General features: G+C 45.5%; 1 protein-coding gene and 1 pseudogene across 1 annotated transcript in view; both read right to left on the bottom strand.

The window, feature by feature from the left end:
• RHBDL3 (rhomboid like 3) overlaps positions 1–15,956 on the bottom strand; it is a 187,530-nt gene that overhangs the window by 159,697 nt on the left and 11,877 nt on the right. Inside the window, exon 3 of the mRNA XM_056849074.1 lies at positions 10,611–10,634. Within this exon, the coding sequence (XP_056705052.1) occupies positions 10,611–10,634 (24 nt within the window). The remainder of the gene's footprint in view (positions 1–10,610; positions 10,635–15,956) is intronic.
• LOC130492168 (methyltransferase N6AMT1-like) lies at positions 2,599–5,864 on the bottom strand (annotated as a pseudogene).

Here is a 15,956-nt window from a genome sequence, read left to right as displayed (position 1 = left end):
CTGCCTCCTCCCCGCCCGCTCTGAGTGCTTGGCGCGCCCGCCCGCACCCCGGCCTGCTCTGAGCGCTTGGCGCGCCCCCCCGCCCACCTCCTCCCAGCTCGCTCTGAGCGCTTGGCGCGCCCGCCCGCCTCCTCCCCGCTCGCTCTGAGCGCTTGGCGTGCCCGCCCGCCTCCTCCCCGCTCGCTCTGAGCGCTTGGCGCGCCCGCCCGCCTCCTCCCCGCTCGCTCTGAGCGCTTGGCGCGCCCGCCCGCCTCCTCCCCGCCCGCTCTGAGCGCTTGGCGCGCCCGCCCGCCTCCTCCCCGCCCGCTCTGAGCGCTTGGCGCGCCCGCCCGCCTCCTCCCCGCCCGCTCTGAGCGCTTGGCGCGCCTGCCCGCCTCCTCCCCGCCCGCTCTGAGCGCTTGGCACGCCCGCCCGCCCGGCTCCTTCCAGCTCGCTCTGAGCTCTTGGCGCGCCCGCCCGCCTCTTCCCAGCCCGCTCTGAGCGCTTAGAGGAGGAAAACAAGATTTTTTTCTTGTTTTCCTCCTCTAAAAACTAGGTGCGTCTTATGGAGCGGTGCGTCCTATGGAGCGAAAAATACGGTATATATCTACACTCCGTATTATGCCTAATATGCTAAGCTCATTCCAAATTCAGTAAACCTGTTCCTAATACACTGCTCATTAGATGGCTCTTTATACGGATGTTATTGACCTACACTGTGCCTATTAGATGTCTTTTCGTATGGACTGTTATTGACTTACATTGTGTAATCTGCTTTGAGTCACAGTGAGAAGGGTGGACACAGTAAATAAGCCGTTAGAGTTCACTTGAGCCTGGATTGGAGTTCCAGCAGTTTCCAAAGATGTGATGGACCTAATGTTCCCACAGGCTATTATATGGAAGCACCACTCCTCTGGTACACCCTCCCCACAGTAATGCATGAGTGCCTTTAAAGAAAAATACCACATTATGTCAAATGTAAAGAGGCATACATCAGCCCTTGTTCTTTGGTTAAGTTTAACCTCCACCAGATGAGCATTCTAGTAGTACAATCCTAACCAGAGTTACACTCTTCTAAATCAATTGATTTCAATGGGCTTAGAAAGGTGTAACTCTGATTCGGATTGTCCTGTATATGTTCTGAATATTTGGGGATTTGCTCAGTATTCTGCACCATAACCATGATCACACAAGACAGTAAAAGTAAAAACAGATTATTGAATAATCAGTGTGAAGGTGTGTGGGAATTCCAAAGCACAGCTAGCCGTGCAAATAAATGAACAGCCCACAAGTGTATCACCTGCACCTGTGTATGTTAGATATGTGTAGCACTCTGACAGCCTGAGATATAAACATTCTCCCACATCACAAATCTGGTCTGGTCACCTGCACATAGTTTGTACAGGTCACAGGCAACCAGGCCTGAGTAAAGGTAAAGGTCCGCTGTGCAAACACGAGGTCCATCCTGACCCATGGGGTGATGTCACATCCTGACGTTTACTAGGCAGACTTTGTTTTATGGGGTGGTTTGCCATTGCTTTCCCCAGTCATCTTCCCTTTACCCCAGCAAGCTGGGTACTCATTTTACCGACCTCGGAAGGATGGAAGGCTGAGTCGACCTTGAGCTGGCTACCTGAAACCGACTTCCATCAGGATCGAACTCAGGTGGTGAGCAGAGCTTGGACTGCAGTACTGCAGCTTACTACTCTGCGCCACGGGGCTCCTATTCTGAGTACTCTCAATTAAATAACAAATGAAAAAAAGGTCCCAAGGAAAGTTAGCTTAGGGCATTTGTAGCAGAAAGTAAAACTGACTTGTACACACACCCCTCAGTTGCCCACCTCTGTACTCCATAAAGGCACACTCTTCTTCAGCCCCATCATCTTTCTGTGAATTGTACAGAAGGCATATCTTCAAATTGGAAGATATGTAACTGGGGCAGGGGGAAGGGAAGGAAGTTCTGAGGAATGCTGTTGCATCACTCAGAACTGTTTCTAAACCACAAAATTATGTGTGAAGCGCTGAGCATAGCTCAAGCACACCTTAACTCTCATGAGAGTTGACAGATCTGAAGTGTTTGGGACCATATTTGCAGGTACCATAAGCAGATGCATAGACACATTTTGAAACTCAGGTGCAAAGCATTCTTTGCTCCAAAATCACTGCAAATATTTTTTTTAAAGTTGCATGTATGCCCATGCAGCAGCACTAGCTCGGCAGTTTAGCACATGTTTTAGCGGTATAAGGTCACAAGCTCAGACTCTGGCATTTAGGGCTGCCATTGCCCCGCTGGGGCCAGGGGATCTCCCACCCCTTGCGGATGCTTCCCCCACCACTGTTCAGTTTCCTGGTGGGAGGGAAATGGCTGTGAAGGGGGTGGGGGAATGTCGGCAGCATCCCGACACACAGTCACCACTCCCCATGCACCCGGATGTGGTGTCAGTGTGTTGCTGTTGGGCACTCTGGCATTTGGGCAAAAGCCCCCCCCCCCACTGCTAAGTCCCCCCACCAGTTGCCAGGCCCCACATGGCAACCCTACTATTTCCCCCCCCCCCCATAATTTTTAGATTAAGATTTAACCCACCTACTCACCCCAGGTTCTAATGGCATATGAAGTCTTCAGGGTTTACAGAATCTGAGTACTGAAAGATTCTTCCTTCCGGCCCGTCTACATATTACCTTGGTTCCTTTTAAACCACATTTCTGTAGCATTCCTATAATTTCACCTGGATTATTTTCTTCAACTGCAACTAGGTAAAATAAACCTCTTGTTGAAAGCAAGTCTGACCGGAAGGAGTCTGTCCATAACTTCTCTGCCATTTTTACCTCCTGCTTCTATTCTGTGGCCTTCTACCTCAACAGAAGGAGTTACCACATAGGGTGGGTTGAACAGCAGTAAATCAACTTTCCCAAGGGCCATTTTTGCATGGTCAATTTTGATACTCAAAGCTCTTTTTTAAAATGCGACTTTAAAAATGCCTGTTGTTTTGCATTGTTCCTTAAGGGTGATTCTACGCAGCAAACATCAAAGGTCAGGTTAAATGGGCTCTTTGGTAATGCGAAGCAGGCAAGCACTGGCTTCGCAGTCACTTCCGGAATGACGGTTCAGCGTGCAAAATTCAAAAAAATACGCGGGGCAATTCAGCCTGGAACACGCTGCTAATAACACGATGCAAAAATGGCCAAGAAGTCATGGCAATAATCCTATTACCAAATCAGTAATCATGGGCTCAATGTCAACCTTATTACTTATAGCTGTCTCCACTGTGCACAGACCTGTCACAGGGTTGATATCAGTACATAAACGTCAAGCTTTAGATGCAATTAATGACGCCATGAAAGTTTAAACTACTCCAGATGAAGATCCTACTTCAAGGCAGTCACAGCTTCTTTGAAAATTAAAAATATGATGAAACTGAAGAACAACTGGTACCTTTTGATGGTTAATATAATGGTTGTTCTAATGTTCTTAACAGTTTTATTTAAGAATACACTGTATTTAAGTACTTATGGTTCTCTGTGCACTATTTGTTTATAGCATTGATATTTTGTAACTATTAGTTACTGGGAGAAAATCAAAAGGACAAAAGACATAAAAAAGAACATGTTTTCCTCATGACAAGCAAAATATTCTGTGGGACTCACAGGCAATAAATGCTTCACTAAAGACCTGGAGATTGATTTTCATGATTATTTTTGATAATACCACAGAATATTTCTACCACCAGTTCGCAACTCAGGAGGGGCTAATTTTGAGATTTCAGTTCCCTTCTAGATTACGGGTTGGATCCCATGGTACATCTCCAGGACATCTCCTGCAACAGCCCAAAAAAGTCCCTTAAATGCTTTTCCTGGTGGGTAGGAGACCCCCCCTCCAGAACAGCATGAGAGGGGAGTCAGAGGTCTGCAGCAGGAGAGAAGAACCGCCTAAAGCTGCTCTCCTTCCATTCCCAGAAATCCTTCGCTGGATCCAAGCCTTTATATGGAATGTGGCATGAAGTTAACAGCTACAATGCAGAAAATATGTATATTCAGGAGTAAAATAACCTTTCCCTTCCCCCGAGTCCTCAGAACCAGCTTTGACCATAGGTGTTATATGCTGGAAAATATCCTCATTGGCAAAGCACAGACGGGAGAGCCAGTCGTGTTGACACAGAAATCACATGAAGCTGCCTTATACTGAACCAGACCCTTGGTCCATCAAAGTCAGTATTGTCTACTCAGACTGGCAGCGGCTCTCCAGGGTCTCACACAGAGGTCTTTCACATCACCTACTTGCCTAGTCCCTTTAACTCACTGGTTCCCAAACAGGGGTCATGGACCCCCAGGGGTCCATGAAACAAAGTTATAAACCCATAATAAATTAATATTTTCAATTAAAAATTCTCTATTATAAAAATATATATTCAAATATTATTCTAAGTTTAATGTTTAACAGTTATGATTAAAGTTTATTTTCAAATTCTCGGAATTTTTATTTTGAACCTTGGGGTCCCTGCACAGAACAAAAAAGTCCTAGTGGTCTCTGGTCAAAAAAAGGTTGGGAACCACTGCTTTAACTGGAGATGCCGGGGATTGAGCCTGGGACCTTCTGCATGCCAAGCAGAGGCTCTACAAACAGCCACAGCACCTCCCCTAAAGTGAGCACAGATTTTTCCCTTCAGCCAATGGTCACCTTACGGGTGAAGGGAGGTTGAGTTTTCCCGTCTTTCTGAAGTGAAGGATGGAGCACCACGGTCTGTGACCCAAGGGCTCACTGCATTGCCTCCCAACCCAAGTCCCTCCTTCAGTAGTCATTTTAGAACAACGGTTTTCATTTCTTCTAGGCCCCGCATCGACCCTGAACACATCTCTCCCCTGCCCCCCAGGCAGCATGGGATCTACTGAGCTGCAAGCACATGACATCACAGTTACAGGACAGGAAAAGACAGAGTTAGAACCTGTGGGGTAAAAAGGGAATGATTCTCTCTATTGCTGAGTGACCCCCCCCCCCCATCTCGTTGTCCTGCTGCTCTTTTCAGAACACAGGCAAAGGGAAGTGTGGCTTCTTCGCTCTCTACGCATTCACGGTATCAGTACACCCTTTCATAAAGGAATAAGAAGTTGCAGCTCTACAGGGGCTCAGGTGGGGCTCCACATCCCATTTGAAGGTCCCATTCCATGAGCTCTGCCAAAGGAAGCAGAGCCTCTCCCCTTCAAAAATTACCATCATCATCAGGAAGAGGAGTGAAGTGGAAACGATCTAATTAGGGGCTAAATAATAGAAATCACAGTAACAAAATGACATGACATGGCAGGATTAAACTGACATGACAGAAAGCTTGTTCCTGCTTGTTATATATTTACTCATATCAATAGATAGAAGTGAGAGACAGAGAGTAAAACTTTGAACACTGAGAACACACCAACTCGTCAAAAAGGATCTTAGGCCAAAAATGATCATAATCACATCGTATGACTATCAGACCACTGTTCCAGGGCCAGATTTAGGTTTGATGAGGCCCTAAGCTATTGAAGGTAATGGGACCCTTTATATGTCCAGCTGTGTCAACAACAAATTGTCGCTGTTTTTTTGTGATATTTTAGGGAGCAGGCTAGCAGCCAGGGCTCATTACTTATATCATAGGAGCCTACACAACACAAAACGCTGTTGCTGTATGTTTTATTTTATTTGTTTTTTATCTTATATTTTGGAAATGTACATCCAGTTGTTGTTTTCTTTAAAAAAAAATTGGGGGGCCCAAGAGAGTGGGGCCCTAAGCTATAGCTTATTTAGCTTATACGTAAATCCGGCACCACACTGTTCAGACGTATGCTTCAGTGACACGTTTCATTCTCTGTACTATATAATGTATTGGCCTTCAATTGTACCTTCCAGATGTCATCTTCTACCCCATGGCTAGGGGTTTGATCTCTCCATTTACCGGTAAAATAAACTTAAACTTTTCTGTCATTCAAGGTCTCTCTCTGAGTTTGTTTTAAGGCCTCCAGCTAACTGAACCCCCAAAAGTCCATTTCCTCTACAGGAGGAAAAAACAACTTAAGCAGAGGCTGGACAAACACTTGTCAGGGATGCTCTAGGCCAGGGATCTGCAAATTGCGGCTCCCGAGCCGCATGCGGCTCTTTGGCTCGTTGAGAACTTGGTTTGGAGCCCCTGCTCTCACGCCCGCTCGCGCCGGCAGCCAGGCTGCGGAGCCGGCGTGCCTGAGAGAGAGAGCGAACGCAGGTGAGCGGGCGCGCTGTCTCTCCCCCCCCCCGCCGTGGAAATGGCCGGGTCCCCCTTTCCCTAAATGGTTGGGAGGCTAAAGCCTTCCCTCTAGCCGCGCGATTGCTAAGCGGGCGGCTCGGCGGTTCCTGCCCCCCCCCCGCCTATCAGCTGTTGGGCGGGGCGGGCTTCCTTTGGTAGACCTGGCCTCCGGCTGAGTCCCATTGGGAGGCCATGTCTACCCACTGGCTTTCTTGTTGGTAGACCTGGACTCCGAGGAGGGGAAAAAGTCCCCCTTCAGAGGCCAGGTCTACCAATTGGCTTCTATGGGCCTCCGGAGGCCAGGTCTACTGCTAAGAAAGCCAATGGGTAGACCTGGCCTCCCAATGGGACTCAGCCGGAGGCCAGGTCTACCAATAGGCTTTTATGGTGGTAGACCAGGCCTCCAGACAAGGACTCCGGACAGGGAGGGGAAAATGGCAGGGACTTACAATTTAATTTTTATCAATAAATAAGAACCCTATTAAGTATGATATCAAGTTTTATTCAGTGTACCTATAGTTTAATTAAGACTTAAAACTTTAATTAAAGTTTATTAAGTTAATAAACAGTGTACCTACCTATATAGTTTAAGTTTAAGAAATTTGGCTCTCAAAAGAAATCTCAATCATTATTCTGTTGATATTTGGCTCTTTTGACTAATGAGTTTGCCGACCCCTGCTCTGGGCTGATCCTGCATCAACCAGGTGGTTGGCCAAATGGCCTGTATGGCCCTTTCCAACTGTATGAACTGCAATCACCGCTCCCCCAACCCAATTGTATTTTTTTAGGTCATATTTATGTTTATTTTGTCAAATAATGCTGTTAAAAGAAACTCTGGAGAAAACCCCTGGCAGTAAGGGCTGCCAACTCCAAGCTAGGAAATTCCTGGATATTTTCGGAGTAGAGACTGAGGTGAAAATGGTTGCGGGCAGGGAGGGACCTCAGCAGGGTATAATGCCACATAATCCACTCTCCAAAGCAGCCATTTTCTCCAGGGGAAATTATCAATGTCGTGTGGAGATTAGTTGTAATTCCAGGAGATCTCCAGGTCCTACATGGAGGTTGGCAATCCTACTGTGGGTACAGGTCTGCTGGTTGCAAAGAAGCCATCATAAGGGGAGGGGGAATTAGAATCTGAGGATTTGTGCCACAAAACATGTGTCCTTGGAGCCCAGTTCTCACTACAGTCACCATCTTCTTGGTGGCAACAAGGCAGCCTTTCTTTGCCACTGAAAGGAACCTGGGGTCTGCCAATTCAAGTCACTCATTATAGGACTTCACAGCCCAATTTATGCCACGGTCGCAATGGCTTTCCTGCCCTAGCAGAAAAAGGTCTCCCCTCCCCTGGCAACACAATTAAACATGCAAGCTTTCCTCATGCTTTTGGGGAATATATTTATGTGTCATAGTGCAGAGGAGAGAGTAGAAGTCTGAAACAACTTGCTCTTCACTTTGGTTTTTCCATCATCAGAATCCTAACTTGGATTCTGGAATCAGATATTTGCCTCTCTTTCTGCTATGAAAATGCAACTCGGGCAAAGCAATCCAAAGGGGAGGGGGCAAAATGCCTCTGGAGGCAGCGTGACCCCTGTGCCAGCGCCAATGCCACTAACAGCATCTAAAGTGGCCCTTAGGATGGCAGCGCAGAGCAGCGTGGCCATGGGGGCTTCCTGGGGGCATTCCCCAGGAACACCTCCTTTTGCAGGCACCAACTTGCACCAGCAAAATTAGTGGCACAGCCCCATGAAACCCTATGGAACGGTTTCACAGTTTTTGAAAAACAGCATTTTTGGCTTGCTGCGTGCCTGGAAGCCAGCTGCTGAGGAGACAGCATGGGCTGCAGTGTCACCGAGCCCAACCCAACTACCCACCCCCTTCAGGATTGCACTTTAAGAGGGGCTGTTGTGAGGATAATACTGGGGGCGGGGAGAGAGATCGTGTTGTAATCAGCTTTGGGTTCCCATTGGAGAGAACAGCAGAGCATACACACACACACACACATAAGTATTTTAAATCCTATAAGTTACAGGCTCAAGGTTACAAAATCTGACGATTTCTTGCTGGTGGGAGGCAGATCTTGCATGTTCAGTCTCCCAACTAGGGGCTATGTCCCACAGATAGAGATTTGGATCCATTCTGCTACTGAAGGCACTTTCCTCTGGTGGCAAGAACCATCCCCGGATCCAACCCATACTGAGGACCCCAAAGCAGCCTTGATTCTGCCTTTCTGGCTATAGCAACATGTTTTGCTCCTTCATTTCTCATTTATGTGATGAACATCTTACAGAAGCATTTGTATCATTCAAAAAACATGTGGAAAGGGATCCTAAAATCCAGTTTTGAAAAAGAAACTCAGAGGGACAGGTGGCATAAGCACAAGCAAAAAGCGACCACACATGCACACACACTTTGAAAATTACAGACGTTCATGCCAACGTTTTACAGAAACTGGGCTGCAACTTCTCATGATAGTAATGTAACTGCATGCTCCTATCCCACCCCAGATGCATACTGTGCACAATCAGGAATGTTACTCACCCTAGATTTATGGGCTAAATATAGAGCACAGCTTACTGGGTTTTAAAGAGATGCTCATCACCACTAGCAGGGAAATTACTTAGGGAATGATAATGAGCCATCTTTGGGACTAGCAGCTCATGACAGAGACTAAGCAGCCAGTTGGATGGTAGTTTTGTGGCCTAAACACATGCAAGAGCAAAATTATTACATTGCCTCATAAAGCTGTGGCCATTGCTTCTTGCTGGGGCCAGATGAGGCCATACCAATTTTCTTGCATAATGAAATGCTTACGCTCATGAAGAGATGGACATAAAATATTAAGAAAGCATGGGGCATCAAAAGTCAGCCACAAAGATAGAACACTAGGAAAATACTGTAATATTTCTTAGCATTTCTTCTAGGCACATTTTCATAAGTTATAAAAATGAAAACAGAAATGGAAATTATATTGCTTTGGATATTACTTTTCTCTCTCCAAATTTGCCATTAAAGACCCAAGGCTGAAAATGTCATACATACAGTTCATAAGTAAGAGCTCACAAATCTGAATAGGTCCATGTGCTAAAAAGGATGCTGCAAGCAAAACGTAAGTTATAGAGTAAATCCTTAGCAGGATAACACATCTCCTATTTGATTTCTGTAGAAACATTACTGCTTGGTTTTCAAAACTAACAGACAAAAGAAAACTTTTGCACTGGTTGAATTTAAACTGCAGCCAACATTAGCAGAAACAAATTCCCAAGCATCTCTCAGATTACAGCATGGAACTCTTTGAGGGTGGAGCTTTCTCCAAAAGGGGCAGGATGAAGGAATGATGATTCTGACGTAACACATTTTGGCTATGGCCCATTCATTTTAAGAGCCAAATCTGCAGCTTACGTGCTCTTCTAATGCACTGGCTGTCTTTCAAAAGTGACATATTTTTAAATGAAAGGCTCCGATCATCAACTGGAGTATGTAAGCATAGCTAAGATTACACATTCTTAGGAGTAGGTATAAAATATTTGGTACCATCATCACTGCATAGAGGAAGATAGAAGCACTTGACCCCTTTTCATAAGAGATTTGGTGAATTTTTATTTTCTAACCTGAAGCCCTCCAAACTACCACCTTTTTATTCAAGAAGCCCTCTTTCAGCAGTGAAATCACCAGAATCCAGTGCATCCAACTCCATGTCATGTTGACACTTGAGTCCAATAACCATGATTAACACAATGAAATGGTTCTTACAGCAGCCACCTGTATGTGAACAGGGAAGCCTTCTAAATGAAGAAAGACACCAGTTACATCATCGGCAAAAGTAAAAATTCACTACCAGACAATTTCATCTGAAAATTAATTTGCCAGCATTCATAATCCTGCAAAAAGCTATTAAAAAAAAGTCTACTTGCCACTGTAGAACATTGAAATGAATGGCACTGAGGATTTTTCTAGCCTTAAGCATTGTTTTCTTTCATAACAACAATTTAATCAATTCAAAATAAAATTTAGTATCAGTGTATTCCACCTGAGAAACTGGCCAGAGGATGAAGAATTTAATCCTAATTCCAGAGCTGGATTGGCAGCCCAGGAGTGAGATGTCTAAAATGAACCTCCAAACACACTGAAGTCCCACCTTTTTATCATAAGGCTCTAGAAAAGGGGTCTTAATTGATGGAGGAAAGAATTCAACTGAGAGTGCATAAATATATCAAACACATAGTGGAGTATACCCAACACGGCTACATGTAAATGATATCATGTTAACAGCACACAGGTCACATGTTACAAGGCACATGGAGAATCTGCAAAAGGTAACACTCACTGAAGTTTAATAATAAACAGGCATTAGAACAACAAAAAGAGGCTGAATTGCTCACATACCTGATCAAACAGAGTTTTCCAGTGCTGAAAGGTAAGGCAATCCATAAAAGAAAGAAGGAAAAGGAAAAATAAGTGTAAAAGCAAAGAAATGCAATGTTCTGAAAATATACTTTAAGATGACCAACAATGTACGCAGGACAAGACCTGCAGTCTCACCTTGACTCTGACAATTGGTTGCTCTGAGCTTAGTGGACAAAGGTAAAAAGCCTACAGATGCATCTGTAACAATCAAACGGAAGCAGCATTCTCTCTCCTCTCCCTAACAGTGTCATGCCTAAATTCTAAGGGATTTATTTTTTGGGTGGTTTGCACAATACCCTGTAGGGTGGGAAGAACTGACGAGCAGGGACTTATGGTGACCCCTTATGGGGTTTTCAAGGCAAGAGACTAACAGAGGTGGTTTGGCATTGCCTACCTCTGAATAATGATGCTGGTATTCCTTGGTGGTCTCCCATCCAAATACTAACAAGGGCTGGCCCTGCTTAGCGCCTGAGATCTGATGAGATCAGGCTAGCCTGGGCCATCCAGGTCAGCGAATTTTCTTGTATACACATAGCTTAGCTTTAGTTAAGCAGTAAAGATCCTTGTGCTGTAGTGACAGCTGTTGCCAAAACAGTGTTGTTCTTGTTTTAATCTGCACAGGCAGATCTCCAATTGTCAATCAGAAACCTTCCTGAGCAAAAAGCCCACCTGGCCCCACCCACTTTCTAAAAACATTTGCCAAGAAAGATGTTAGCAGGCACATGTTGGAGACCCCCCGCATTATGGCTTTCCCCCCTCATTCCTTATGACATACTATGATTACTAATTATGTGACCACAGAACAAGCATATTGACCTGACAGTGTAAAAGATGCTTCGTAACCACAATCTCATCTGTCCTCACATCTTTGTGAGGAAAAATCACTGTGATGCCATTTTACAGATAGGGAACTGAGCCTGAGAGCACAACTTGTGCGGGCTCGTCCAGGGCATCCGTAGACTTCAAAAGCAGGCCTCCAGGGTTCAAGCCGCTCTGAGCCCGGCTTTGGCCGGGGAGAGCGGGGTAACAAATGGAAATAAGAAATAAATAAATAACTCCACCAGACCACGCTGCCTATCTATTGCATCTGGATAGGTAAAAGGTAAAGTTCCCCTGTGCAAGCACCGGGTCATTCCTGACCCATTGGGTGGCGTCACATCCCAACGTTTCCTAGGCAGACTTGGTTTTTTACGGGGTGGTTTGCCAGTGCCTTCCCCAGTCATCTTCCCTTTACCCCCAGCAAGCTGGGTCATCATTTTACCGTCCTCGGAAGGATGGAAGGCTGAGTCAACCTTGAGCAGGCTACCTGAATCCGACTTCCGTTGGGATCGAACTCAGGTCGTGAGCAGAGCTTTTGACTGCAGTACTGCAGCTTACCACTCTGCGCCACGGGGCTTCTATTGCATCTGGATAATAAACTATTAACAGGAATCCATCCATAAACACTTTGGGCTAGTTCACATCTTAGTCATCATGCAGGGAGGGGCACAAAGGCAAGCTTAAGCAACCCCCACCACATATAGAATATACTACACACATGGTTCACATGATTCACTTGCCACAAAAACATAGATGGTTTATGCAGCCATGGTGATTACACATGTGGTTTACACATGAATTACACATGGTGATTACACATGCAGGAATGCATGCACATGTGTGTCCAAGACCACACAATGCAGTCAGAGTGCTGGTTCTTACCTTTAAAGCTCTTTATGACCTGATACCTACAAACTTAAACAACCGCCTCTCCTGGAACAAACCCCTGGGCTACCTTTGCTTGGCCCAGCAGAAAAGGCTTGCTGTGCCCTCAACAAGACAGATCTGTACATCGGCCACAATGGCACAGTCATTTTCGGCACTTTCACACAGCCCAAATAATGCACTTTCAATCCACTTTCAGTGCAGCTTAACGATCATTTGCAAGTGGATTTTGCTAGTTCAAACAGTAAAATCCACCTTCAAAGTGGATTGAAAGTGCATTATTTGGGCTGTGTGAAAGTGCCCTATGTAGTGATTAAGAGCGGCAGACTCTAATCTGGAGAACTGGGTTTGATTCCCCACTCCTCCACATGAAGCCAGATGAATGACCTTGGGCTAGTCACACTTCTCTCAGAACTCTCTCAGCCCCACCTGCCTCACAAGGTGTCTGTTGTGGGGACAGAGAAGGGAAGGCGATTGTAAGCCACTTTGAGACACCTTAAAGGTAGAGAAAAGGAGGGGTATAAAAACCAATTCTTCTTTCTCTTCATTTGCTGCTCCTCTCCTGTGAAACAGTCTGCCATGGCAGGCACAGAAATCTACTTCATTGGTCTTTTTGGGGGGATATATAAAACTTTTGTGTGAGAAGACTTTGGGTCTGATATGGCTGCTGGCCTTATAATTTGCAGAGTTTATGTTTAGTTGATTTATGCTGGTCTTGTAAGCTCTCCTGTACTTACAGAAGATGTAGGATATGCATTTTAAAATAGAAGAAATGTTGAGCCGCCTCTTCCCATTTGATTCCTTTAATCAAAAGAACTGCACTGTTGGAATAGTCCTTCTCCTGATTTGCCCAGTCCTCCAAATACATTACTTTTTTGCATATGTACTTGGGATTGGATCCAGCCAGCTTTTCCACCCAATGCTGCTCCATTCTCCCCCTCACTATAGCTGCCAACCCATATGGCTTTTGTACTTGCAGACCCAATGATACCTCAGAACAGTCATTTTCCTCCTTCCTTTTTTCATCAGCAGAAAAGCTGGTTGGATCCAGCCCATGAACACGGTAGACATCAGAAGAAAGATAAATTTTAAAATCCCACATCAGATGAAAGATAAACTAAATAAGAGGAGAGGCATAAAAATAAAACTTGCATCAGATTTTTGACAGAACAGCACTTTGTTCAAGATAACCTCCTAGTACAGAAGAGCATCTAACGTCATCATCAAGCCATCAAATTTCACTATGTATAGAAGAAACAACCCAGCAAACTGTTTGAAGAAACTTTAACATGCTTTATGAATTAACTCTCAGGAATCTTACAGAAATAATCAGGTTCTTGCCTGAGTTAATATTCATTTATATAAAAACTCCCATTTGTCACCGTAAAGCTGTCCAATGGCCTTGGACTTACTATTCTGTTCTGGCTTTGTTCAGTGCCATTCCAGATGCCACCAGACAGGACAGCAATGCTACCTCCCTATCAGATAAGCTTCTGGCTGAAAAGCCTTTCCTTTGCAACAGTAAAGTCTATTTTGTTTCTTACCATGGCTGCTTCTACTACCCCACAAATCACTACTTGGCAAGGAATCCTGCTTCAAGTCTTCAACTTAAAATTCAGAAAAGGAGGAGAAAAATCACTCTCATAAACATCATATGCCTGGGACTTCAGCAGGCATGCCTTTGTCTTCCTTAGAATGTCTGTGCCTTCTCACTCTACAGCATTGGCACACACCTGGACTACTCCCCAGAAACACAATTAACACATTAAAAATAATTATGAAGTTACGCAAGCAGTCTTAGTAGAAAGCAGACATGCAAATCAAGCCAGTAAGCTAGTCCATAAGTAAGCAGGGACAAGCAGCTTGACAGCAGCTCAAACAAAGGCACCAGGCCTAAGTCAGAAGCTTTCCAGGACAGGATAGGGTTACCTGCTGAGCTGGCAGCTGCAATACCACCCCTGACAGTAGTAGCACCAAAGAAAGGAAGCAACTACCCCTTTCTCTGCAAAGCCACTTCAGTGGAGCAGTGAAGGGAAGGCACCCCGAAAGTGCCTTGGGGAAAGCACTCACGGTGCTTTGAGGGAAGACGCATACAGTGTCTTTGACCAGGAGCATTTCCATAGACCTAGAATTTGTTATGACCAATATTTCAATATGGCAAGGATCAGGGTTCTGTGGAACCAAATATTAAAATGGCTAGGGTGTGGAAAACGGTTGTATGCAATGCCTTTGTGCCAAGGGCCTGCCCTGCTGACACGCAAAATACATACAAGAATCTTCTACAGAGCAGGGAGTAAAATGCCCAGTTCTTACTATTAGTGTCCTAGTTTCATTACTCCAGATTTCTTATCTTATGCATTTCCACCCTGCCTGATCTCCTTGCCCTATAGTAACCCAGGAATCACCTAACTTTATGTTGAGCAACTTACCAATGAAATCAGAATCTGCTAGTCATCCGAGATGTGTCACAGTGTATACAAAATACTTTATTTTGATTGACTATTGAAGAAGAGTTGGCTTTTATATCCTGCTTTTCTCAACCTTTGAGGGTCTTAAATTGGCTTTCAATCACCTTCCCTTCCCCTCCACACAACAGACACCTTGTGAGGTAGGTTGGGCAGAGAGAGTTCAGAGAGAACTGTGACTAGCCCAAGGTTACCCAACAGGCTTCATGTGGAGGAATGGGGAAACCAACCTGGTTCACCAGATCAGAGTCCACTGCTCTTAACCACTACACCACGCTGGCTCTCTGGAATCAGAACAGGTGCAAGTAACTCAGGGGAAGTATAAACAGGCCCCAGTTTTACACGTGACCTGTCTTATGTTCAATTCCCAACACTTCCAATTTAAAAGTATCTCAGGAAGCAGGACTGGAGAAAAATTCTCTCTGCCTGAGATCTTGGACAGCCACTGCCACTTGGAGGAGACAATGATGCATTGGAGGAACCAACAGACTAACTCCATGCCTAACTTTTCTGCCCTTACGTTTTTCTCAGAATGTCCCCAGTTTTGATGGAGATGTATATTCTGAAGTTCCGCACTTCCCACATGAGCATGAGCCTAGTTCTGATTGGAACCATAGCACATGGAGAAAGAAGACTTAAACCTTCCTCCTGCACCATTAGACCCTAGCACATATGGAGAAAAAAGACTTAGACCTTCCTCCCACACCATTAGACCATAGCACATGGAGAGAGGAGACTTAGACCTTCCTCCCACAGCATTAGACCATAGCACATGGAGAAAGGAGACTTAGACTGTCCTCCCACACCATTAGACCATAGCACATGGAGAAAGGAGACTTAGACCTTTCTCCCGCACCATTAGACCATAGCACATGGAGAAAGGAGACTTACCGTATATACTCGCGTATAAGCCGAGTTTTTCAGCCCAAAAAAAGGGCTGAAAAAGCCGAACTCGGCTTATACGCTGGTCAATACGGTAGAGGGAGGAGGGAGGAGGGAACTTACCACCACCGCCTTTCCCCGGCCGGGAGTGGCCTCCAAAGGCCCCCTGCAGCCGCAGGGAGGTCGCTCTGCCGCCCCCGCCTTTTCCCGGCCGGGGGCGTCCTCCAAAGGCCCCCTGCGGCCGCAGGGAGGCCGCTCCGCCGCCTTTTCCCGG

Source organism: Euleptes europaea, chromosome 1 (genome assembly GCF_029931775.1).
Source record: "Euleptes europaea isolate rEulEur1 chromosome 1, rEulEur1.hap1, whole genome shotgun sequence".
In the NCBI taxonomy this organism is placed as follows: domain Eukaryota; kingdom Metazoa; phylum Chordata; class Lepidosauria; order Squamata; family Sphaerodactylidae; genus Euleptes; species Euleptes europaea.
Note: the sequence above shows the minus strand (reverse complement) of the source record. Positions and strands in the feature narration are given on the sequence as shown.